Below are 27,134 nucleotides of genomic sequence, written 5' to 3' on the forward strand. Positions count from 1 at the left end.
ACACTAATACATTTAAACAGCCAGTACTCACACTGTAATTTATAACTCAATGCAGTGTAACAGACACTGCAGCAATCCACACAGTCTAGACAACTGTATCAGGACCAGTGCAAAACCTGTCCCACTGGCATCAGCTTCTCTGCTTTGGGCCAGCAGTGCTTTGTTTCTGGTATTTGCTGCCATCTCATGTATTTCAAGAAGTATTGCAGTGGAATTTTAGAAGCCAGCATTTAGTATATCTTTAGTGTTGCTGCTATGTGATATGGAAATGATCTACATTTAAAGCCAAAATGAGATATTCTGCTCCAACTGAAATATTCTGCTCCAGTTTGGGTGAAACACCATGCCGTGACCAGTTTTCAACTCTCTTTCAAGAACATTGACATACTTTCAGACTTCCAGCATAAGGCCACAAAATTGTCAGGGATTGAAGAATATCTCTAATGAGAAGCAACTGAGGGAGCTAGGTTTGTTCAGCCTTAAGAGGATGAGGCCTCAGGGCAACCTTATTGCCATCCACCATTAGCCAGTGGGCAGGCACAGAAAAGACATGTGAGAAACGATCCCTTACATCTAAAATTTTCAAGGTTTATTAAACCTTTACAAATACAACAAAACACTAAATAAGGAAAAAGGGCAGAGCTCTGTGAGTGTAAGTCCAACAACCATGTTCTCATCTACAAGATGGCTGCTTGGCCTTCTACACCCCTGCCATTGCATCAGGCAACCTCGGCCCCCCAAAGTCTGTCAGTCAACTTCTTATTCGCCGTCCAGTGGTGGAGACTACATCCTTGCTGCTTGATTGGAGGTCAGGAGCAGTCATGCCCCCCTCCCTAGTAACAAGGCTGTCCCGTGACAACAACGCAGAGGGGGAAGGGGACTATGGGGAGAGCAGTGGACATCCAAACAACAAACAATGACGTCAAGGAAACTTCTCTTAACGTACACAAAATATTAATCTCTTAATTGCGAGAGCCAATCATCATATTGCCCGTCTATAACAGATGGAGCCTCCTTGGAAAAACAGAGGGATCAGACAAGACAAGCACATTCACTGCAATACAGGAAATTCAGGGTATATTGCAGAAAAATTTTTCACCGTGAGTGGTACCACACTGAAACAGGGACTCAGAGGTGTCATGGAAGACAAATTTGTAACTCAAACAGATGTCAACTCCTCCAATCAGGAGTGGTTCCTGACCACTATGAAATCAAGAAAATACACTATCACCTAGCAAAACCCCTATTTGTTCAGAGGTTTGTGCTACCTAGATATTGCATCAGCTACTTAAAACACAGGTAAGGGAACTTACAGGTTATCCTTTTCTCTTAGAGGTTGTTGTCATGGGACCAGGGTATTTGTTACTAGCTAACACTAACTTAAAGACATAGCCCAAAATATGAAAGGCAGGAACTTAAACCTCAGTAATTAAAAGATTCTTCCTCCCAGGTAGAACATGCCAGCAAATTCACAGGTGCTTTGAGATGCACCCATGCAAGATAAACATGTACTAGAAACACTGTGCCAGACCAGTTTAACAAAGCCAAAATGCTGATTTATTGATCACGCATTGCTACACAAGTATTCTGAAAAAGGCCCCATCCTTACTTCCACAAATAAATTACAGAACTAAACTCTAAGTCCAGAAGTTCTTAGCTACTGGCTTTGAAAAATGATGTCAAGGCGTAGCTTTCAACAACCACAGCACTATGAAGATTAATGCTCTCACACTACCCTTGTGCACCCTTAGTCCATAACTTGGGACTGCTTGAGCCTGTGCACACTTTGGCAATACTTCAACACACTCAAGGACATTTTGTAGCTTCACAGAGTTGTAACCTGAAAGAACAACAGATGAGGACGGTGTTGATTCAAGACTGCCAGGAGTCATCACTGTACTTTCTCTTCAACAAATACTCTGCATGAGTCTTAGAGATCACATTTGAAAACAATGTAAAGTCATCAATCTTTTCTGCTTCATAGTGAACTAGCAAGCAGATAACAATGAGAAACTGCATTCAGCTGCACTTTTCTCTTGTAAACATTAAACAAATATTTTATTAACCACACCAAAGGAAGAAGGCAGACAACTTCCTCTGTTTCTTCTACACATTCAATGAAATTTGTTTCCCTAGGCAGAAGAGGAAGATTCATTTTAGACACTGCTAGATATAGTAGTGCCCTACAGAGATATTCAGAGATAGAGCCGCACAAATTTTGTTAGTGCATAATACTGCGTTCAAATGAAAAAATAACATAAATGTCTCTGAGCACAGCAAACTTACAGCAGTAGGTATGCTCCCCTCCAAAACAAAGAAACAAATAAACAACCACCCCAAAAACCAGCCCAGAAAGTCATGTATTTTCAGGCTTCTTTAGTACTAAAAAATGTCTTTTACTCTCAAAGATGAATATAACTTATTTTAACATAATAGGTATATTTGAGGAAGGACTGAAAAGGTCTTGTCCTTCAGTCATATTCTGGTTGTTTTTCACTGCTTTCTAGAACACAGCAAGCAGAAGCAAAATAAAAGATTAACATAGATTACTGATGAGTAAGAAAAGCCAAAGCATATCACACAGTGGTTAAACCAGAGTCTGATTCATTTTAGCAACATCTGAACAGTCAAAATTACACTGCACCATGGCACTTCAGAAAGACACTGCATTGAGCACTATGGGCCTTTGTCACCAAAAACAACATTAAACTTTTGCAAACAAAATCAGATTTGTACAGCAGTGCTGATTGATATGGGACACTATGGCACAGAGATTAATTAGGATAACCATGTCGACAGTGCAGCTTGCTCTAAGAGATCCAACCATTCCTACGGACCTGAAAGGTCCTGCCAGTTCCGAGGTTACAACTGAGGGTACAACAAACGTTAAGTGTCGAGGGATGTCTTCACAAGAAGGGTCATTAGTGGAATCGGTTGCCGAGGAAGGTGGTGGAGTCACCGCCCCTGGAGGCGTTTAAGAAAACATGTGGCCATGCTTTGGCTGACTTGGTGTTGTTCGGCCATAGGCTGGACTCGACGGCCTCAAAGGCTTTTTCCAACCTAGCTGATTCTGTGATTCTCTAACAGACCGAACTTGCTCTAGGCTTTGCGCTGGCATTCTCCCCGGCAGGCGCACAGGCCGCTCACGGGCGCGGCCCAGAGAAGCAGGCAGGCCCTTTCTGGCCCGCAGGAGCGGCGGACCCGCCCGGCAAGGCTGAAGGCTGAAGGCTGCGCGCCCGGCCCGGCCCGGCCCGCGCCGCCTTCCCACAGCGCCGCTTCCCGCCCGGAAGCGCCCGCGGCGCCGCCCCCCGCTCCCGGCACGTGACGCGCCAGGCGCCGCTCCCTGGGTCACGTGCGCTGCCCCCCGCGAGCGCGCGTGCGCGTCCAGCAGCTGTCATCCGAAATCCGGGAGCGGGGTGTCTGCCGTGCGGGCAGGGCTGGCGACAGCCTCGAGGGGACGGCCTGCCCCAGCCGCTGTCCCTGTCCCGCTTTGCAGTGCTCCGCCCTGCCAGTCCTGTCCCGTCCTACACCGTCCCACACCGCCCCGTCCCGCCCCTCATCCCTTCCTCCGGCCGCGCCTGCCCGCTGGAGTCTCTCCCGGACAGGTGCGGAGGGAGCGCCGAGCTGGCCCTGGCGGCGGCCGCGGCTGTGCGGCGAGGAGGTATGAGGCTGCGTGTGGGCCGGGGGCGAGCGGGGGAGGCGGCGGGGCGGCCGGAGTGCGCCGGGCCAGCTCGGAGCGGGGTGCGCGGCGGGTCCCGGCGGCGGAGCATCGCCGGGCGGGCCCGGGTTCCGGGGCGCGGGGCGGCGCGGCCGGAGTGCCGCCGGCAGCTCCCTCAGGCGCGGTGCGGGGACGCGGCAGCCCCCGCGCCGGGACGGGAGGGTGGCGGCGGGGACCGAGGCAGGAAGCGAGCCCGGCGGCGGTGGGAAAGGTGGGTCTGGCGCTCCTGCTCGCGGCCGGCAGTTCTGCCTCGGGGCTGCCCCGGGGAGGTCGGGCGGGTTCTCCGCGTGGTCGAAGTGCGTGGACGGTGTGAAATAGAGCTTTATCTCTCTTCGTGTCTCGCAGGGATTTGATGAAATTGTTGCGGGCTTTCCAGATAGTCTCTTTCTGGTGCAGCTCGTTCATTCCTGCATGTAGCTAAGACTTCAGAGTTGCGTGCTGAGCGAAGAACTGAATTAAGCGCCTTTTCCACATCTGTCCATGGTTATAAAACGCTTTCGAAACTGGTTTTGGGATCAGGTCTCTCTATCATGGTAGTAGTTTTAATAGGCTTACTCTCCTCTGATTTTAGCTGGGAAAGTAAGTGGGAAGTGTGTGCAAAATATTATTTCTCATAGGTTAACTATGTTAGGAAAAAGACTCGTTTGTCCGTGTGTTTTTAAAAACAATTATACTAGCTCAGAGAATAAACGGCATTTATATTTTATCTTTTGAAGTGCAGATTTATGATTCTTTGCTGAGAATGACCAACTATAGGAACTGCAGTTACTATTTAGTGGCTACTAAACTAGCACCTTTTAAGTGGAATAACTTTTTCCACGAGAAAGAAACTTAGTGAGACCTAATGAGGTGGGATTTTTTATGTCTATGGGATAAAATTTGACTTAGGTTTTACCTTTATTTTTGCTTTTACTGTCATAAGTAGCTGGTGGCATTGCTTCATAGAAGTATTTTCCAAACACAAGAAGATGGAAAACACAAGCATGATTCCTGTTTCAGTAGTTGAAATGAGAGTAAGTTGAACTACTGACCCTCATGCTGGTTTTTTTCCCAGCTTAGGTTTGAAGTGGTGTTGTTGCTGGCAGTTTTCTTTCCAGGACTGACCCAGGAAACAATATGTATCACCCAGATATGTGGACATCGTTAAATAGCTGTTGGATCAGAGTTGGAATAAAGTATATGAGAGAAAAGTCTTTGGTTAGTGTTTGTTTTAAAAAACCCTAATCTGATTTGGTTTCTGATGTCTTTGTTTTTTTTTTATGGTAAACATGATAAAATAGGGAAAAAAAATCAAACCCTGTAAGTTTTACTCTTTAATTATTGCTGAGTACTGGATGGAGTATTTTCTATGTCTTAAGCTAATTTCTAAACAAATCAAATAAATAGTTCGGCACTAAATCTGAGTGCACAATCAGTATTACATTCAAATAATAAAATTATGTTGTCAACTGCTCATTATTAGAATATTCCAAAGGTAATGTTAGCAAACATAGTAATTATTAAAAATGCAATTGTGTGCTTAACTGTATTATAAAATATTGGGTCGAGTAGGTTATAGATTAAGGACTTTCTGAGTTTAAGCAGCTCTTAGTTGGTCTGATTCTTAGTTCTGCAGGTAATTCACTTTGATATTCAATTTTTGTCTTAGTTTTCTTTTAGTGAGAAATATTTCATCAACATTATGCTGAATAGAATGTGAATAGGGTTGTGGTGCTGTTAAAGGCGGTACTTCCATCCTACCACCTCCGATTTAAATTAAAAAAGCCTCACCATAACATCTTTTGAAACATGTATTCAGTATACATGGAGCTTCAAAGGGAAGATGCATTGCTATAATTCTGTCGATATAAGGTATTTGCAAGATCTCTGAATGATCACAGGGGTGGTTCAAAGAGTGGTGTTCTGAAATGTTAAGATTTTAGTACTTCTCTAGTAAAAAATCTCCATAGTCACTTGATAGTTTGATAATTCATATCTCAAAATCAGCAAGTGATGTGGTGAGTTTTTGTCTTGATTTTTGTTTAGAATCACAGAAGACATGTAGAATATTTTGAAGAAAAAGCAGTATTTTATACTTGGAGAGTAGTAATTGTTGTGTAATAAAATCATATAATGAAAATGTTAATAAGAATTTGCTGGTCCAAAGTCCCAATATCTGTTATAAATGAAGTCTTAGTTTTGTTATATGAAGACTTACAGTTTACTTCAGGTTTCATAGGTGGCATTGTATGTCATAATTAATTCTGCTGTAGTCTTGCCCTTTCCTCCAACTTAATTTCACCAGTTTAAAATTGTGGAATTGCACATAGCAGTGGAGTTGTTGGCTTTGTGTGTGTGAGTAGTTTTACTACTGAGTTATGCAAGTACTCATTTTTATCCGTAATTTTGTTTATGTCCAACATTTATGGGACAGGATATTTGGGACACTAATATTTAGGACAGTACATCCTGAAAACTGAGGGACCATCTATATAATCATTATAATCTATATAAATAAAGATTACAAAACATGTCAGGATTTTAAATTTAAGGTATTAAAGTTGCCAGAGTTAAAGTTCAAAACACATCTCTTAGTGAAAACTGAATACTGAAAAAAATCCAGTGTCTAGTCAGTTCCTGATTCTCAGACAAGGTGGGATAGTTCATTGACTGATGCAGATATTTTAGGGAACTTTTACAAGCAAGACATGCTACAGATCCTTTGTAACATTCCTGCCAGTAAAATGTAGAGTGGCTTGATTGGATTGTTGGGATTTACCTCATTACACATGTGATATCCTGCTGAATTTTCTGTCTAATAAAATTAAAAGATTAATTATTAGCAGGTAGCTTGTCTCTAAGACCTAGGTAAATACTTATATTCAGGGTAGGTGTTGTATGACAGACATGACTGTGCTCAATCAGGTTTTGTTTCATTTTCACAGTTTTTTTCTTTGATTAAAAAAGTATATAAGTTGCCAAAATGGTAAATGAGCCTATGGCTTTGTAGCTGGATAAATTGTTTATTGTCATAAACTGTTTTGAAAAACAGTAGTTTCCATTTAAAATTGAATTGTGGAAAAGTGTAGAAGTCTGTAAACTAATCTACAAATGAAGACATAGAAATGTGGAAGAAACTCCAGGTTTAGAAATCAAACTCTTCATTTCTGGGTTTGTCTTGATGGAAGTATTTGGAGTATGCAATTTGAATAAATTATGATAAGTATTTCAAAACTGAGATAAGTAAAATATTTAAAACGTGGAAAAACAATTAATTAATAGAGGAAAAATGTTTTCTTAATTGATTTGTTGCCTTTAAAGTTGTAGTATAGCTTATATGAATTAGTGAAACTTCTAAACTCACAGTGTTGTGGAAATCTCCTTTAGATTTATTATGATGTGGCTCTGTGCAGAGTCATAGAATGTCTTGAGTTGGAAGGGATACACAAGGGACCCCTGAGTTCATCTCCTGGTTCTGCACATGACTACTCCAAAAATCACACAGTGTTTGAAAGCATTGTCCAAACGCTTCTTGAACTCAATCAGGCTTAGAGCTGTGACCACTTTCCTGGAGAACCCATTCCAGTGCCCACTCACCCTTTGGGTGAAGAACCTTTTCCTGATAATCCAACCTATACCTTCCCTGGCACAACTTCAGGCCATTTCCTCTGATCCTGTCACTGTCGCCACAGATAAGATACCAGTGCCTGCCCCTCCTCTTCCCCTCGCGAGGAAGTTGTAGCTGCAGTGAGGTCTCCCCTCTTCTCCAGACTGAGCAGTTGCCTTACCTGCTCCTCATACAGCTACCCCTCGAGGCCCTTTACAGTTGAACTTGCTCCTTTTGTCTGATATGATATTGTGGGTAAGAGCCACGTGGTTGCTAGATAACCATTCTGTGAGTTAATTGGGTAGTCTGCCACTCCTGTTAAATGGTATGTCATTTCAGGGGCCTGGGATCACTGGGGAGCTTTTGGTCATGCAAACTGACCATATCTGTGGTTTGCTTTAGTGTGTATGCTTTCAGCCATAAAAACAGAAAGGCATGACATTGCTGGATATGGCTTGGCCACTAGGTATTTGGTCTGTGGTAAATTAGACCAAAATGTGAGGGCAGGGGAACTGCGGCTAGTCTTTGTATTATGAAATCCTTTGTGAGAATGGAAGTGCTCACACTGAAGGTGAACTTTTTTACTGGTGCAGAAATGCAGTTTTGGGTGTTCCATAACTAAGCAGGTTTAAGAGAGACAAGTACCTCTTTCTGTTTATCTGGTTATAGAGCCTCATTTATGTGTTTGGTGTTTTTTCTTTATTCTTTTTCTTCCCCTTTCATGCTGTCCTTATTCAGCTTCTAATAAAGGATTTGCTATATGGTGGTTCATTGGGAAAATTATTATCACAGTTACTGTAGCATATCCCTGAAAAAAAGATATATGTTTTGATTTTTAAGGACTTGTGAAGTCATAGAATGTCCTGAATTGGAAGGGACACACAAAGACCCCTGAGTTAATTTTCTGGTTCTGCACATGACCTATAAAGGCTGTAAGAGCTATAAGGGTATCTTTTGGGAGGGGACCTGTTAAAGGAGTTAATTAAATGCTGTATAGGCAGAAATGACGGGCCTGCTAAAACTGTGCTTGGAAAATTGCCTAATTAGGAAGGAGTTCGCATCTACCACCTGTGATCTCTATCCCCAGAAATATTATAGGCTGCATTAGCAATGAATATTTTTCTGAAATTCTAGGTACTTGTAAATTAGATTTTTGAAAACTGAGAGCTAGGCCAAACTACTGTCTGGACTCTTTGAGGACTACACTCAAGTTTGAAAATGTTACATCATTGTGTGAGTTGATGGTTTACTTGCATCTTAAATAGTGCTTTCAGCTTGGATATTCTTTTCGCTTGACTAAAAGTAATTTACTGGAATGGTAAAGATCCAGATGATCAGAAATATGGAATGGATTTTCTGTGGTGAGACTAGAAGTTTTCGGCTTAGGAGAGAGATAGACTGTGTGAGACCATGGTAAAGATCTGTAATACCTGTATGGTCTTAAGGTAGATAGGAGCAGTTAGATAGTTGTTCTCAGTATGCGCATGAGCTATGAGATGAAACTAGAACATGAAATATTCATCATACACAGAGGAAGATATTAGCACATTGTAGAGATATTAGCAGATTGTAGTGTGCTTCATCTTGAAATGTTTTGGATATTAAAGGCCTACAAAGGTTCAAAATCATCAAAGGGAAAAATCATCACACTGCAAAATGCAGTGATATCCCCTATGTTTAAGGATTTCTTGGTATATACATTACTGAAGAATGAGATGGTATTCTGCAAATGTGTATTATAAGCTATCCCAACACTAACTTTTAACTAGATACCTGCTGTTAGCAATTGTGAAGATGTGGAGACTAGTTAGGTTCTTGGTAACTTGCTTTTGCCATTGCTGGAGGCTGTTACATGCTGCTTCTGTTTAGGACTACGGATTTTGTGCCTGTGTTTTAATTAAAAAAAAGTAGAAAGTCTGGAGTCATGGGTAGCAGATAAAAATGAGAAAAATACTTTAAATACTTTTTCTTTAAGTTTCTTTTTTCCTTGCCCTTTCTCCCAGATCACTTATTTCAAGATGTTTTTCATGCTGTGAGCCTGGTGTGGGAGAAGAATAATCTAGGAATGAATTCAGGTCATTTTTCAGTTCAAAATTTATGGGCTCAAGTTAGGCTAATTTATAATTTTGAAATGTTGCTGTAGGGTAGTACCAGACATAGACATGTAAACTTGTAATGAAGCTTCAAACTACTCAGAGGTTTGCGTTAAAATAGATGTGGTTTCAGGTCCTTCAGAATATAGTTGTCTGCCCAGATTCTTGGGTTTCTTAAGTTTGTAGAATCTATAAAAATCTTCAATACTCCTAACATTTATAAACTTGAGTCTTTCTGATGATGATGGATATCTCAGTAATATATACCTAACCATGAGATTTGGCCTCATATCACAAATACAAAGCATTATGTTCTGTATATTTATTTTCACTGTTAATACAATCAAATAACCTAAGTAACAGATTCGGAATTCCTGATAGATAGCATCTTATCTTTCAAAATATGAACACATTTATTTTAGGATGCAATTGCCTATAGTTATTTATTCCTTTTCAATGTTAGCTAATAATTTTGTGTATAGCAGAGTAGATGTATTAGTGTGTGCTTTTTTTTTTTTTTTAACAGTGCTTTCGGTAGAGGAGACTGCCCAAAGTAGGCAGTCAAGAGATGTCTCCCAGAAGGCATCTTAGGAAGAACTATTTTGTCAAATCTTGTGTAGTCTGGAGCCAGAAAGTTTGGATTCGCCACTGATGATGGGTGGACTTCACAGTACTGGTTAGTTTATTTTAGACTAGAAGCAAAAAGAAGTGTATGGCCTTCAGAGCATAGTATTAAGGCAGAGAGACAATATTGTAATACTAAAAGTTGGTTTAATGTAGTGAAGGCTACAGGTTTTTGTGCTTTTTAACTAATTGCAAATTAACACATGTTGTTTTTCTAGTGTGTGGACATTACAAAGAAACAGTTCAATGTTTTGGCAGTGGAGGCTGGAAATTGTAGCTGCCTGGTGCTGATTTGTAAAGGCAAGCTTTAGTTGACTGTAGTGGGGTATAGAGGTCCTTCCCTTTTGTTAGGATATAGAAGAAGCAATTATGTAGATTTTGCAATTACCAAAAACATGTGGAATAAAGTGTGTTATCAAGCATGTGATATACACTTCTGTTCCTTACTATTAGGTTTGTTATGTCTGTACAAGTCTTGCATTTCAGATTTCGCAGGATTTGTTTAAAAAACACTTTTCCTGTCATAACTAGTGAAATGTATTTGCATCGTGGATTATGTAAATAATTGTAGCATTAATGAGATTTCATCTTGCTTTATGTGAGCATTTCTAATGTTGAACTCTGATAATCAGATTTCTTGGGATACATACTGGCATAGATGTGGGTGACTGTACTTTGGTGACCCCCTGTTTTCACTTCTGCAGTATTAAGACTAATGTAGCATTAATATTCTCCTAGCTGATGATTTGAGGGTTTTAACAGGGCCCTACAATGGCTGTAAAGAAGGATCAGGTTCTTCAACCTAGTTCCTAGCTAGACAACTTAGCTCTTTAGCTGGCAACTTTGGACAAACTACATGTTTGTATTTTATTTACATTCTGAGTTGTTTAATCAGACGATTTAAAGACATAGACTACTTGGTCACCAAGAAATGGAAGGTTTATGGACGGGCTGTGGAGTTTATTGGATCAGGTTCATAGCTTGTTTGGCTAAAGCTTTCCTATGATTAGCTAAAAAGCTTCTTTCAATGTTATGTAAAGTACTAATGCATGATAATTTGAGTGAGGTTTGTTCACATTTATTCACACTACCCTTTGTTTTTCTGGGTAATTATGGGCATCTTTTTCAGCATGCAGTACTGCCGTGCAAGGGGACAGAAAATGTCTGATTACAATGGTGATATGAGGGACTTACAATAACTGTAAAATTTCCCCGTGTACATATTACTTGTCTCTCTATTTCATAAAGTGCATCCTGGACACATTGGCCTTCTTTTTGTAACTTTGTATTTACTAATATTTTGCACATTTTCATTGTGTAGTAGTCAATAAAAGCTCTGGAAGTTTTATTTCTTTGATTGTACAGCTTTGTAATATCACAAAGCAGGTAGTTACGTATACGCCTAAGTGCAATAATTGAGTCAGCAATAATATGATTGCAGTGCAGGTTTTGCATTGGAATGGTCTCCTAGTAGTTGTGATTTTGTCTGCAAAAGAACCTCTGAGGGCCTGTTAACGGTGACACTGGAGTATATATTGTGCTCTCTTGTCTTAATGATTTGGTTAGGGTATAACTAGTTTTTGCACGTGAGAAAAATACCAAAAGTAGGTATTGTTTGGAGAAAGAATGTAAGATTTGGGAGCTCCACAAAGTCCTTGAAAGAATTACATATTGTGTTAGAATTTAATAGAATTGAATTGGGAGGCCAACATTTTTTGGTTAGTTTGTAGCATAGTGTTATTTTTGGTGTTAAATTTAGACTTTGTAACTCAGTACTTGTGCCTACTGTTTCTAATAGGTGTTTGTAATGAAGAAATGCAATAATGAAATTGTAAAACAGATGTAAGAAGTTAGAACTGATAGATCATAGTTATAAAGACGGTGTTGAGTTACTAAGAAATCATAAAATTGTAGAAACATCTAATGGACTTCTAACATAGCAAATTCTTCATAGCCTTTATGATCTTTCTGACACCTGATCTGAAGAATCCTCTTAAGGAGTTCTTGCAAACGTTGTGCTTATGAAGGAGCAGCTTTACCCAGTAAATTAATGAGAAGGTGTTTTTAGCTGAGGAAGAAGGGTTACAGAAGAGCATGGATTGAACAGTTTATTTCTACCGAAAGTAACACAGCTGTCCGGTCTGTGTGCTTATTGCTTAGGGGCCTGGACCCGATGGTAGATGGTAGAAAAAAGATCTGTGAAGGACAGGATTTGTATTTTTTGCACTGCAATGAAGCTGGGCAAAAATTTAGTGTTTCTAATACTCTACATATGTTTGTAATTAGTTGAAATGTATTAATTCTGCTTGTGATACTGGTTGAGGTCTCACAGTACAATATGTTACGTGCTTGAGTGTGTACTTAGTTACGGAGAGAAAATGGCATAGTCTTGTGAGTATCTTCACAAACAGGGTTGTTAGAGTCTGGTAGCCAGGCAAGAATGCTGATGTGTGATTGTGACAGTTAACATGAGTTAATCATAGTTTATTAGTTCAATTAATAATCCTTAAATTAGCTGAATTTCTTCATTGTGTCAAAGTGCCACGGTATAGTCAGTTGATTTGGTATGTGGATGTTTTTAGAGCAGCTTATCTATTAAAACTGGTGTATTTTTTGGTGAGATGTTTTGGTTAAGATAAATTTTCTCATGGTAATTTATGCAATAATAACTTTTTTGTGCCTGGTACTTGAAATCAGACATTGGCCAAAATAATCCTGCAGCTTTTCTCATAGCTGAACCGCTTGGATATGGATTTTTCTTGTCTCCTTACACTTTTGCATAAGGGATATAGTAAATCAGATGTATTTCAAACTTTTACCCTTTCACAGTAAAAAAAGAAAAATTCCAGAGAAGAGAGAGCTTGAGGCCTATAGAAATGAAACAGGCACTGTAATTTCTTATGCTCTTCACCCACAAATAAATGAGGATTAAATGGTTGAAAAGAGGTTTCCCTTTGACACTGACTTCCTATATGCATAATTCAATTTCATATGTTTACATAGCAACTGCAAGTTAGTAGGTGGATCAAGTTATGCTTTTGGAAATGGGCTTCATCTGTGATGTAGTGAAAGATGATGCAGGTGACATCTGACAGTGTGCTTGTATGAGTTGGCAGAATTAATACTAACTTTTGTGTTTAGCTGCTACAGGGCTGTGTTTGGAATTCAGTATGAGAGTAATGCTGATAAGACACTGATGTTTTGGTTGTTGCCAAGTAGTACTTAATCTTAACCAGGGACTTTTCAGTGCTTTGTGCTCTTCCAGTATGGAGATGCGTAAAAATCTGGGAGGGAGATGACCCAAACTGGTTGAAGGGTTGTTCAATTCTGTAGAATGCCATGCCCAGTATATAACATGGGTGAGTTACCCAGGAGGTGGCTGATGGCAGTTTGTATTGTGTATAACCTGGGCTTTTTTGGGTTTTATCTCTCTCTTTCTCTCTCTCTCTATGATAATAATAAATAAAAATAATTTTTACTTAGTTTCAATTATTAAGCTGTTCTTAATTTGTGAATTTTTACTTTTTCCCTGATTCTCCTTCCAATCTCATTATGGATGGGGGAATGTGATCAGCTGTGTGGTATTTAATTGCCAGTTTGGCACCCAGTGTTTGGCATGAAGGGTTGAGGTAACCACAGATCTGATCAGAGCATGTTGGAAGAAATTTTTTACAAGCAGTATTTACAAGCAGTATTTTTGTAAGAATTTGTGAAGAGTTTTGTGAACAGCAGATGGTGTTTTATACTTGGAAATTGTAGCACCTTCTGATCTGAAGGTAATGTGTAGTGTGTATCTGTCACTTGCCTAAAGTTCAGTCCTTTCGTGAGTACTGTATCCTGGTATGAAATGGAAATGACTTTTTCTTTTAGTCAGTCTCAGTATAGAAATGGAATTCAGAGGAAATGCTGATTTTATGTGTATGGCTTACTTGCTTTTTTCTCTGTTGAAGTTTTCAGAGAATGAGCAGGAATATAGTCCTGTTATTAAACTGCTGATTGTGAGAACTAGAAAATCCAAGTGCTCTTTCTATTCACAGTGTGAGTGGGAAGTGAATAATTGGTTGTCATGGTTTAATGTAGTTTAGCTCTTAGTTAAGGAAAAAAAATTCATGAGCTACGGAAGTGATTCCCTATATGGACCTTAGCAGTTTCCTTCAGACCTGGCAGAACCAATCAGCTTGCTAGTTTTGAATATTGACACCCTGTTAAACCACTTAAGAGAGCTGAATATGCCTTTGTGAAATCACACTTAAGGACTAACAAGCCTTGGGATTATCTCTGTCTTGCTTCTGGCCTTTGAACAGGTAACTGGATGCTGGCTGGGCCAGGCCTTGCTCCGCTGTGGGGCCGGGCCCTGCTCTGCTGCAGCACTGGCCTGGGCAGGACCCGCTGCACCGCACGGCCAGGTCAGCCCGCAGCGTGGGTCAGCTGAGATTCTGCCACCGCCGAGCTCCAACCACGGCCGGTGGCCAGGCCTGCTCGGCTTCAGGTAGAGCTGAGCTGAGCCAGGTTCCACTCCAGCCATGAGCTGCCCAGACATCATGCCGGCACTATGGAAAATCATGCAGCTGAGAACAGAGGTGGCCCTGCAGCCACGTGCAGAAAAGCAGCCCCACAGCTGGAATGGAATATGGCAGGGGGCCAGAAAACAGAACGGCCGCTGCCTGGCAGAGATCACCTAACCATCTATAGGCCAGGGTGAGGTGTTAACTCTTTTAGTGCACAGATGAAACACGCAGACATCAATCCTCTGTCAAGTGACAGAAAAATGAAAGGGTGAGGACCTGTAAAGAAAATAACATGGAGACACCAAGTCAGTGGAGAAGGAGTCAAATCCCACATGGAAGGAGAATGCCTTAGTCTTGGCTGAAATGCTCTTGTAAGGCTATGGTGAAGACGTAATTGATACATCAGACTTTTTTTCCCTGTAACTCATGGAATGCATTTGGGGGGATGTAGCATTCTAACTACAGCCATGAGCCAGAAGCACCAGTGTTGAAGCAGATACTGAAGTAGCTGTGATCTAAAGAGAAGCTTGAACAGAGTTCTGAGAGAGATGAGAAACCTGGCCTCAAGGATGGAGAAGAAAACCACTGTTCCCAGAGATAAAAAAACTTTTGTTTCTATACTAGAACAGCCTATCCTTAAAATTGCACCCCAATAAACTGAGATGACCCCGGTGGTAGTTGCGGGAAGACTACCAAACCATAGCAGGAACTTCACAACTGCAGATTTCTGGGTGGCTGCTATTCATGAAAATTAAAAGCGTGAGAGAACTATTTCTTGTGGAGAAGTTGCCATGGCATGGCAGGAGAGACTCCTCTGCCTAAGTGAACCGAAGAAAGATTTGAAAAGTGGCAAACTGACTGAAAATACCAGATTTGTCTCTTTATGTTGTAAATAGGAAAGGAAAAGAAGAGTTGGGGGGGAGGAGAAGTGTTCTGAAGGTCTTCTGATTTCTTACTATTTTTTCTTTTAGTTCTGTTAATAATTACACCCTTTAAAGTTTTGAGCTTGCTTTGCTCTCCTAATCCTTATCTTGCAGCAAAAATGAGTAAATTATTTTAATGAGTGCACTGGTGTTTGGCCACTGCTAGACCCAGAGCACTGTTTTTCTCCATTTACTGAATGGAAATTGTGATATTTTATCAAACATATAGCTTTGTTACTCTGGGTTATGCTGTGTAATGTAACTGTCTAGACAGAGAATATGCAGATGGATCTACACAGGAAGATCCTAGGTTAACTTGAGAAAAAATGCTGTAAAAGCAGAGGTATGGACTGGACTGTGTGCTTGTCATTTACAATAGTGCTTGTGCTGGGTAAAGGCTGAGTATTCTCAAAGGAGTAAAGACAAAAAGTAAGCATTTGTTTTTTGCCTTTTATACTAGCCTGGGCAGATAATTGTAGATAATTTTTTTTCTGTTTGAAACCATGTATGTTGAATGTCAGAATTGGTTTTGCAGATTATTCTCTACAGTGTTTGATTTTTTTTTAACAGGTAGATTGAAATTGAACCAGAATGGCTGCTGTTACCTCAGATAGTCCTCCAAACCCAAGCTGCAAAATCATGACTTTTAGGCCTTCGATGGATGAATTCAGGGAATTCAACAAATACTTAGCACACATGGAATCACAAGGTGCTCATAGGGCTGGAGTTGCAAAGGTAAACATGTATTATAATATAGAGGAAAAGTGCTCCTAATAGCTGATTTCCCATTACTTGTATTTTGCTGATTACAAACCTGACCTTTTTATTATTTATTTTTTTTCAAATGATTTTCAGGGAATAGGTAATGATTTGTTACTATTTTAAGAAAGAGCCTTTCTGTATCTCTTATATTTCATGCAGACTAATGAAGGTGTTGTGTAGTGTTTTTTCTGTAACTGTAAGTTGTTTACAAATTTACAATAGCAAAATAGTATCTCTTTCTAAGTAGATACAAATTATTTTTGGTCAAATCAGAGCAAAGCGGGAGTTGGTAGTCTAAATGAAAGTAGTCCTGATATACCAAGTGTTGAACTTGGTGTTTTAGGATTGTGTAAAGCTTTCCTGGAGCAAATAATCCCACTTCATTATGGCGAACATAAAGATGGTAAGGCAGTGTTTGAATGGAAATAGTTTTCTTTTTAATGGTGATCAAGTTGTGTTCTTGTTAATGAAAACTTCAGGCACACTAACTGTGGCTGTATTGCTCTTTGAACAATGGCACATCCAGGACCTTAGAGCAGGAGTTCCTCCCCTGTCAGAGGTACAGTCTGACATAATTTAGTGATACATCATATAATTGTTTATGCTGTGTCCATTTTGCCGCTTTTCAAACCAGCAGAAACCAGTGCAGATCTGGAAATACCATCTTAGTTATTTTAAGTACTCTGCGGGAGCAGCTATCTCCATCACTGGGCTTTGAAGCTAATGTTGCATGGTCAAGACATTTAGAATCTGAGTGAGAAGGAACAAAACTTGAAATTCTTGGTTCCCCCCCTGCCCACTCCAGCTTCCTGTGAAACAAAGCAAAACTGAACTCTTCACTCTTTGAAAACCTTGTATGTTGTTTTTTTTTTTGTTTCAGCTGATAGAGTACATAGGTTATGTTCTCAACATTTTCTCTGCAAACAGAAGTAGAAATGTGATAAATAGGCAACAGTGGAAAGCCTGTGCTGAATTTTTCCTATGTTCGGTTGTGTTCAGCAGCCTGTGTGTCTGTATAGGGATGACATATTGCAGTCCTTGAATCTTGATCAGTAACCTTCCTTGTAGTAGTATCTTCCTGCTTGTTTGAACAGCAGTTAAAGCATCTCTTGCTGTTTTCAGTCTGTCAGGTACTTTCAACACATTACTAGGTTGTCTTGAGAATTTTATATTCTGTTTTTCACTATATTTTGATAATATCTCAATAATATATAAATATATTTAACCAACTAAGTATTTTTTAAAACAAATCTTATCAAGTGAATAATTAATGCTGCAAAAGTTTAAGGAACATTTTCTAAGTTTTGGATATTGGCTTTAAAATAACAGGAAAAATAATCAATTTTGATAGTAATAGAAAATTAACTTACAAGGAACCTAATTTTTTTTTTAAGTGCAGGATGTACAGTCTCAGGTATGAATGCAAAAGAATAATACTACCAGAAGACCTACATGCATTTGCAGAAGCAGTAATTTAAGTGCTAAACAGAGAACACAATCAGAGTAGGCATACCCAACACTTTAGGTTCAATGTGAACATGAAAGGGGAGAAGACCTGTTACCTGTGTAGAAGAACATGTGTGTGTAAATGGGGATGAAATGACTATAAGGCTTGCTTGCACATATTGAAGGAAGGAAGGAAGTGGCGGAAGGAAGGAAGGAAGGAATATGGGAAACAAAGTTAAAAAAACTGCAGTCATGACTGAAGTTCCTAATGCTATGTCTGAAACAAGTAATTAAGGTACTAGACAAACAATATCAAACCATTGGCAAAGCAGATAATGTACTATGGCATCCCTTGAGCAAATCAGCAAAAAAATTGCCATTAGGCTTTTCAAAGTCTAAAATGAGTTTTAGGCACAGAAAATCCATTTTAGTCTTACTGTTACAGAGGATTCTATACTTAAAAAGGAAGACAAAGGCCAAAAACAATAGGACAAATGACAAACAAGGGACACTGATAGATTAGTTGTCTTTACCGGAGAATGAGGTGTTTAGAAAATTCAAACTGTATTGATACAGAGCAAAAGAGTTAAATGAATTTGCAGTCACACTGGCAAGTAGAGAAATAATTTCAGAACACTATGCTGAAAATAGATACTGGCAAGTGCAAGAAAAACAATTTTCAAATGAGTTGGGGAGTAATAGTTACATAGAAGTAGTAGCCAGTGCCATTGAGAATCAGATATGTGGGAGATTACCAGTATATGAAAGAGGATTTAACGGAAATGTATGTGCTGATAGCACTCTGCTCTCAGTACTGACGTGCAGTCTTCGTGCAGGAGACTGACTGATATAACTAAGACATCCCTATCTAAAACTGTTTATCACACTAAATGATACTAAACTGTATTAATATGTTTAGAATCTTTGATAAGTAAATAAATATGTAAATGGAAAGTCTTGCCTTAGGTTTTTCCTTTTTCATATTTGAGCATTCAACATTGTGACTGATGAATTTGATCTAGGTTGCTCCCATTGAATAAATCTAACTTGCTTGACTTAGAAGAGGCTATTTTTACTTAAGGGAATATGAAGAGTCTTCAGTAGGACAGGTCAGTGGTAAAACCACAGAGACCTGGTCATTATTTCCAGATGTTATATTGGCTAGCTGTGTGTTGCTTTGAACATGATATATTAACATCTTCAGTCTTTGTCCTTGTCTTCCTTAGAAAATGCAAATTCTTTGGGGCTGGAAGTTCATTTTTGTCTTCTTGTAAAACTTTTTTTTTTGTGTATTGATCCCCACAGAATTCACTTCTCTAACCAGCACTCTAATTATAACAGTAATAAACATACTCCATTTAGCTGGAAGGGAATATTTTGAACTTGTATTCACAAAAATATTTTTATTGCTTAAAACACATTGACCTTGAATTAAATAAGATAATGCAAATTTTGCTTTTCAGTATTCATGTATTTGAGCCAAACCTCTGACTTCATGCTTAATAATCATGAAAATGGAAATCTCTATGCATATATTTGATTTCTATGCATATTTTCTGAATGCATGACTTCTCTGCTTCCAAACTAGCATTTCATATTTTGTTAATGTGAGTATAATTTAAGTGTTCTGTGAAAGAAATAAGTAGGAATCACAAGATGATTGGATTATTTTTTTTTCTCTAAAAGGCAACAACACTGAAACTTGCTAAATAGTTCTTGTACGGCAGAAGTCCTGTGGAAGCGGAGAAGGAAAAGAGTAAAGAGGGAGGTGCATCTGTGTAAAAACTAGATAGAAACACCTGTTTATCTGTGAAATAAAAACATTAGCTATGGAAGTATGTTACTGTTGGATAAATTTCCTTTGGCTTGATATTTGTCTTTCGCTATGTGCTTTTAGCCCTGATGGCCTTGACTGGATTTCTTATGATTGTTTGAGTACATTAACGTTAAAATATGCCTATTTGTGATTGTTTTCCAAAGCTAGCAAATGATCTTAGTATCTATCTGTTTTAGAATTTTATTGCTTTCATGGAGAGATAGAATAATGAAATTTGTAATGACTCTTATAGATGGAATCCTAAAATGCTTGTAAGAAAACAGCCTAGCTGTGCAGCTTAAGGACGGCCTCATTGTGATTGTGTTATTAAAAGTATTAGAGAGATACCTTGCCTGAATTAAGGTGCAAACACGAGCATATGCTGAAGTCAGAAGTATGGATTTTGTTTAAAAGTAAAAGAGAGAGAGAGATTGAAAGAAACAGAAAAAGAAGGGGGAGAAGGGGGAGGGAAAGAGAGTGACAGACAGGTTAAGTAGAAATATCACCACTGTGGTTTCCAGCAACATCTTCACCAGTTTCTTCTGGTCTTCTTTGTGGTGAGGGTCCCCTCAAAACCACAGAATTCAATAGATTAATATACATTTGGGCCAGGTGGGAATGTCCAGGTACCTGACCTTGGTGATGGGGGCAGGTTTGATACTGTCTCTTGCAACAGACTCTGGATCTGTTGCATCCCTTGCCCTCAGGGAGTAGTCTGGGGGTGCTTGATGGTTTTTGGTGGCTTACGACACCTCCTCAGCTGCTTCTCACATGAATGTCCTGTGGATATGGCTATCCAGGGGTGTGGGGGATTTGCAGCTGAGCCAGTTGAGTGTAAGGGAGGATGGCTGTTCACTCCTTCTGCCCAGAGGTTATGCCACATGCCCAAAACTTCTCCTCCTGCCCACTGGGGGCGTGTGAGCAAACCTGGCCTCATCAGATGGGCGTGTGGACTATGGCCTCCCCCACCCCAAACCCAACCAGAGCTGATTTTCAGGACAGCTGCTGGGTTTGGCTTCCTTGTGGATACCTTCTTCTCCCACAGCCTTGCTTACTTCTCCCTAGACCTGAGATAATTGAGTAATCATGTCAGATGAACTATAGTATCTTAGGTTTCCTTAGGTGCTTAAACTCACAGTCCAAAGTTCCAGGCCTATTCAGGGAGGGGTGGGCTTAAGTGGGCACAGTTTCTTTATACATTTTGACCATAATGGTGAAAAAGTCCTTGGGAACAATGTTTAAGCCTTTAACGTTAAAATTTCAGTCTCTCACGCGACCTCTAAATTGTGTATTAATTATTCAAATGATGTAATTTGCTTGTTGCATGTTTATAAGAGCTGTCCTACTTTGTTGTAAGATACTTTAAAAGTTTCCAAGCCACTGTTCATGGAAATTTGATTTGAACTTAGCAGAAGAATGAAAGTAAAGAGTGGATCAAAAAACATGTCATTAAGCCTTTGGACAAGTAAAAGTTCAAAAACCAAACCAAAAAACATATATAAAATTTTTTTGTTGCTCTGTTTTAGAGGTGATACATCTAGAGTTATTTGTTTTCTGCTGAAATAATATGTGCAAGAAATGTTCAGAATTACTCAGCCTGTTACAGAATACTGCTATGACTACAGGGTTCTTTGAAATCCTTAATGATTTCTTTTGCTAACACTTCAGAGTCTGCTGAGCAGTTTTCACAGACTGTAGGTAGTTCTGTGGTATTTGAAATAAATGCGTTAACTTTACAGCTGGTTAATCTTCACATAGCTTTAATCTTCAATTATGAGGATTAAATAATGTAATTATAAAAGCTAATGTATCTAAATCAGTGCACAGGCTTACTGTAATAGAGCGGTACCCTGTAGTTTTATGGGAAGTAAATTGAACAGATTCGGAAATCTAAAACAGCTATATTTTTTTTCACTCGTCAGTTAAAAAATAGTTATACATAACAAATAAGTTTATACCAAATAATGTTTAGACAGCAGACTGACAGCTTTTTTTAGGAATTTTTGTTTTAATTGAGGTTAAAAATTTTATATCTTTGAATATTTAGTTGTGGAAAAGACATCTAAGATCATTGAGCCCAACTTTTGACTTAGCACCTACATGTTCACCTCTAAACTGTATCTCCAAATGCATCAGCCATACTTTTTTTTAACACTAAACATATATGATGTGATGGATTGCAAACTATTTGTTAATTATAAGGCTTTCTTATTGGAAAAAATTGTCAACTCTGTTATAATAAATGTGTATTTTTGCACAGTTGCCTATGAATTTCTGTAGATTGGTGAGTTGCTGCTTGTGAATTGAGGTGATTTTGAGCATGTTCTGAATGGGTTTTTGCATTGTCTAGGAGCACTTACAGTATCAGTTAATATGAAACAGCTGGTAAGCAAATGTTCCTTTGATTGTATGGGCATATTCAACTGTTCCTTCGATTTTCGTCCAGGATGTTTTGAATTGTTATCGCAACTGTGCTGTTCTGTTTTGTTTCCTGTATGTAAAGGTTATCCCACCAAAAGAATGGAAGCCGAGAAAACATTATGATGATATTGAAGATTTGGTGATTCCTGCTCCAATTCAACAGATGGTCACAGGCCAGTCTGGACTTTTCACACAATACAATATTCAGAAAAAGCCCATGACAGTGAAGGAGTTTAAGGATCTAGCCAACAGTGACAAGTATGTACTCTTGCTTAGTAAGACAAATATTTATCTTCACATGTTGTGGTTTCTTTGAATTGTGCAAGGCAGCTGGTGATTTATTTTACTTTTTTTCCTGTCTCTCACGGTATGGAAGTGTACCACAATGTGAATATCATTTGTGTTTGTTGTTGAAAGCATCTGATACCATGGCAGCAAGAAAGCATCTGAAAAACCTGAGACGTGATGCTTTCTATCTACTTTTTTTCCTTTATCTTTCAGAAGATTTAGAAAATAGCGAAGATGATACGGATGTGTATCTGAGTTTCACTTTGATTACACCTATTAATATTTAATTCCTAGATACTAGAATGGCCTATCTCCATGTAATTCTGAGAACTCCAATATCTTTTATAACCAATCCAGAAGCTTTTGCGTTAATCCAAGAGAACTCAGTGGTGTCTAGTGAATGTCAATGTTAATGGTCATGGCAAGATAGATATTATGGGAGGGGGAAAAAAAGTTTGTGAAGGGCTGGGCACTGTACTGAAATGTTTCAAATTATTGAGCATTCCAAGAAGAGGGAATTGATAGAAGGAATTCTTGCCTGTTATTTTGGCCACATAAAAAGAATATATTTTACTTGACTATCTCCTCAAAACTGAATGGAAGTGGTTTCTGGAAGGTGAGACAGAGGATCTTAGAAAGAAAAGATATTTGAATGAGGAAAGGTAATACTGTCTTAGTTTGAAGGCATGTTTCTGTTAAAGGTTAATTAAGAAATTTGGTATAAGAATAGAAGCTGTTATCAAGATCAGACAAAACTAGGACATCTAAAGCTTTAAAGGAGGATCCTTACCAAATGTTCCATAGTATCCATGCCTTAATGATCGTGCAACATTTTTTTTTTCCCCAGTTATAAAGAATAGTACATATGTATTACTTGTGCAAAATTAAGTTTGGTGCACACTATTTTTTCTCTGGTAATTGGAAATAGGAACCTATTTTGTAGTCCTTGAAATTATTTATTTAGTAACTATTAGAGGTGAGAGTAAATTATAAGACCTATATGGTATTTGATGTGATTTTCAATAATACTTTTTCATAGATGTTAAAGTTTACATTTTATAAACCCCTATTAAGTTGAGGTACACCAATTTCTTAAAATAATTAATTAATGCAGAAATGCTTGAATGTTTTTAATATGTATCATAGTGTTTGTTAAGTTTGTTATATTCATCATGGAACATGTTTTGGAAGTGTTTCTGATTTAAATTTTTATGATTTTTACTGAAATCAGATGGCAACTTAATTTTGCATGCAAATATATAACAGTTTCTGTCTATTACTAGCTGTAGGTCTTTCCAAATATTTGTCACTGCTCTTGAGAAAATGTGTAACATAGCATTCTGTGACACTCTTACTGCAGTCGATATTTCTTAAAATACCAAGTAGCTGAGAGCCTCTGTAGTCCCATAAAAATAATTTTTCTCCTTAAAGGAGAAGACTTCTCTTCTAAAGACTTTTTTCTTGAGTGTTAGGATGTTACCTGTTCCCTTTGGATACGAGAGAAGGGCCATGAACATCTAAATTAAATCACAGTTGCCTTTAAAAGGATCAAGTGTACTCAGTCTAATGCATTTAGTCTTTTATTTGTTTAGGCATTTGCAGCTCTCCATTGAACCAAAGTTCTTCTCTATTTGACCTTTGGGAAATAAAAGCTTATCTGTATTCTGTAATCAAGGAGTTTATATGTGTGTTACTTAGGGCCCAACAGAAATACAATCTGATTTCTGTGATTTCTGGAGCTATCATTAGAAATAATAAAACTATTCTGTTGCTGAGAATGCTTTGGTTAAGATGTGTGTTTTTTTTTGTTTTTTTTTGTTTTTTTTTTTTGTCTCTGTTCATAGTTATTACATGATGTAAATGTACTTGGTGTCAGTGTTGTATGTTTGGATTTTTTTTCCAGTTGTTCAAGTGTAGCATACTGGCAGTTCTACTATGAAACTGTAGTTCTCAGAGTTGCAGTAATGGGGGAGTAAGTTTTCTTTTATGAAGACTTAAATATGGAAGTACCGGGGTCTGACAAAGGATCCTGAGGCAAATCAGTCGATAGATGTTTCTATGGTAGTGTGTTGGTGTTGTTCCCACAAGATTTTGAAAGGCCACATGAGTAACCTTTCAGAAGTATTTACACAAGTATATTTAAGCATGTGTGTGTTACATATCTTGTGCTGTTATAAATTAGTAAAAAGAAATGTTCCCTTAAATATTTATTTTCTCTGCATTGTAGAATTTTTTTGTATCAGCTGTTTGACCCAACAGCTTTTCTTGAAAGGTTTTTCTGGGGCAGGAAGAAGAGAAGAAAATACTGGTTTTGCCTGTGAGGGCTGCATGGCTGAGTTAGTTCACATTGTTCTGAGACAAGCTTGTACAGGACCTATATCTGAGTCTTTGCAGAGCTGGTAGTGAGGTAGGAAAACAATAAATACTTGATAATTGTGTTTTCCATATATGTCTTTTTTTACAGAAGAGAAATAAAAGGGAGGAGCTCAGGCTAAGGATGGTTGGTAGATGAGCTGATTTGCTGCGGGAGACTGAAGCAAATATTGTGTGGGTTGGTGGATGGCTTTAGTTTCATGTAGGAGGTTTCCATGATATGGTTAATCATGAAACTAAGAATTCAGGACAACTGGTAATTCTTCTGTTTCAGAGAATTTGAAATAAAGTGACTTCATCTAGAAGGTTCATAGCATAGTCTGTTGTCCAAGGCAGAGAAGCATAGTCCATTGTAGAGGCGGTTGTTGAAAGATGGTGATGAACCTTTGCCTAACTCTTTCTCTGCAGATACCGCACTCCAAGATATGTAGACTATGAAGATCTGGAGCGTAAATACTGGAAGAACTTGACTTTTGTGGCACCAATTTATGGAGCAGATATCAATGGGAGCATTTATGATGAAGTATGCATAGTTTTTTATGAAGTTTATCCCTTCCAGCCCTCTTTTAAAGGGTACTCTACTTAGAGGATACACTCTTGCTTTGTGACTGAGAATCTGTCTTTTGAAATCTTTGTGTTACTCCTTAAAGCCTCCAAACAAAGTTGAAAGTAACTCTACACCTGCAAGATTCAGACAGTTCTGTCCTTAGGCAGTAGAATATTGCTACTCTTCCTGATCATGACTCTTCAATTTCTTCACTTCGAACTCTCCAGAACTTTGAGATTTCTTCCTATTTATCTAAATGTTTATTAACGTTCTAGTATGTTCGTTTCCTACGTGTATCTGCGGACACTTAGAGATATTTTAACTAAGTTTTATTTTAAAATTAAAAGATGGATACTATATCTCTTCACTGAGGAATATTGGTAGCTGTACTTCATGCACGGAATGTCTGCAGTTTCCTGGAAATGTACTTACTCATACTGTTTACCTTTCAATTAAAACAGATAAAATTAAAATTTCCTAAGGAAATTAATTTTGCCGGTTACTTGCCAAAATCTCCATGGATGATAAAGGGACTTTTAAAACAGATCTCATTATCCAAAGAATTACAGACATCCATTGATATCAGTTAGGCTATGTAAGTAAGATAGGAACTAGATTTCTAAAGGATTATTTAAGTAATGAGACTAAGAGAAGATATATTAGCATTTCAGAAAATATTTGAGGATTTAAAAATACAGGACAAACTTGTATGTAAAGAAAGTACCATATGTGAAGTTCTTGGATTATTTAATGTTCTGTGAAACTGCATTTTCCAATACTTAGAAAAAAAAGTATGATTTTGCTGTGGCAGATGGTCTGAGGCTGTCTTGGTGTTTCACAGTTCTTCATGGAAGGCAAACTGAAGACTGTCCAGAGATAAATACAGTCAGCCAATGTGGCTGAAGGCAACTCAGTTTTTGCACTGAGTTATGTGATTTTTGAAAGACATCTAAGAATGTCCAATGGTATGTTGTTTAGAGAAAGCAAGTTCAAATTCCCTTGTGTGTCCACATAGCTGCTTTAAGAAATCGTTTAGCAAATAATTGAAGATTCTAATTTGGAATGTTTCTGTGGAGAGACATTCCAGGTAGCTGTTGCTTTGTGAAAACCAACACAAGACACCAAAAAAATGTTTCAAGAAATAGAAACTTGCCCTTTTTCTTCTCTGATCTTTGTATCTTTGTTACTGGCAGATAATGCCTTATAGTATAACTTTTTACAAATGTACGCCTTTTTTCGGATTGTGATTTTTTTTTTTGCGTTGAGTATCGTAGTTTACTCTTGCATGAGCAGCATTTCTAAAAAAAAGAGAATGAATGCAATAATATCCAATTTGAAAGTGCTGATTGGTCAAAGAGAAGGTCAGAGATCTTCTTACAGAATTACACTCTGGGAAAGATGAGGAAGGGAGGTCAAATAAAAGCAAAGACAAAAGTGAGAAAAACAGCATTTATGGATCCTAACTCAGATGTTAAGTGCATAGGAGAAGGAAACAAAGCACTGAAAATTGCAGTGACTGGGGAAGAAAGCAATAAAAGGTAGACTAAAGAAACCTTGATGCCTATAATGAAATGGGTAGCATTTAAAAAAAATAACAAAGGAGAAGTGTTAGTGAAAGGAGTTGACTTTAAGGAATGTGAACAGATTGAGCACTTAACCTGACAGCCAGGTTCTGATGTACAGACCACTTGGTGTATAGAGAAAAAGAAAGAATACAGTCTGGTACCAAAGTGTCGGTGGGAAAGTTATCATGCTGCTGATCAGTATGTTGTCTCTCAGAATAATTTTGCTGCAGTTAATTTTTGGCCAGCAGATGGTGTACTTGCACAACTAATATTTTTCATGTTGCAGTGCTTGAAGATAGTATTAAGAAGGATCTTTTTGATTTGGTTTGAAATTGGAGTTTGTTGTCATGTCTTCATTCAGTTTCCTTCAGGATTGTGATTATTTGGGAAAAAGAGATGAATAAAACTCACTGACATTTTGGGCAGCATTCAGGTGGAAGCGTATGGTGGGATTAGTTTGTCAT

The 27,134-nt window shown here is 38.5% G+C and overlaps 1 protein-coding gene and 1 long non-coding RNA gene across 9 annotated transcripts in view; one reads left to right on the forward strand and one right to left on the reverse strand.

Annotated features, from left to right (window-relative positions):
* Positions 1–574: 574 nt before the first annotated feature.
* LOC135289764 (uncharacterized) lies at positions 575–3,262 on the reverse strand. Its single transcript, XR_010352485.1, has 2 exons — positions 2,838–3,262; positions 575–1,840 (listed from the first exon to the last, which is right to left on the reverse strand). It is a non-coding gene; the product is annotated as an uncharacterized LOC135289764 (long non-coding RNA).
* A 106-nt stretch (positions 3,263–3,368) lies between these two features.
* The window catches only part of KDM4C (lysine demethylase 4C), a 240,174-nt gene continuing 216,408 nt past the window's right edge, over positions 3,369–27,134 (forward strand). For 2 of the 8 annotated variants that reach the window (XM_064402759.1, XM_064402758.1), the window contains exons 1-4: positions 3,369–3,661; positions 16,023–16,187; positions 21,980–22,155; positions 24,967–25,081. In XM_064402759.1, coding sequence (XP_064258829.1) covers positions 16,044–16,187; positions 21,980–22,155; positions 24,967–25,081 — 435 coding nt within the window. In that variant the 5' untranslated portion in view covers positions 3,369–3,661; positions 16,023–16,043. Of the gene's footprint in view, positions 3,662–16,022; positions 16,188–21,979; positions 22,156–24,458; positions 24,593–24,966; positions 25,082–27,134 lie in introns of those variants that run through there. The other 6 variants (XR_010352061.1, XR_010352060.1, XM_064402753.1 and 3 more) reach the window with 6 other exon arrangements.

This window comes from Passer domesticus, chromosome Z (assembly GCF_036417665.1).
Source record: "Passer domesticus isolate bPasDom1 chromosome Z, bPasDom1.hap1, whole genome shotgun sequence".
Taxonomy (NCBI): Eukaryota; Metazoa; Chordata; class Aves; order Passeriformes; family Passeridae; genus Passer; species Passer domesticus.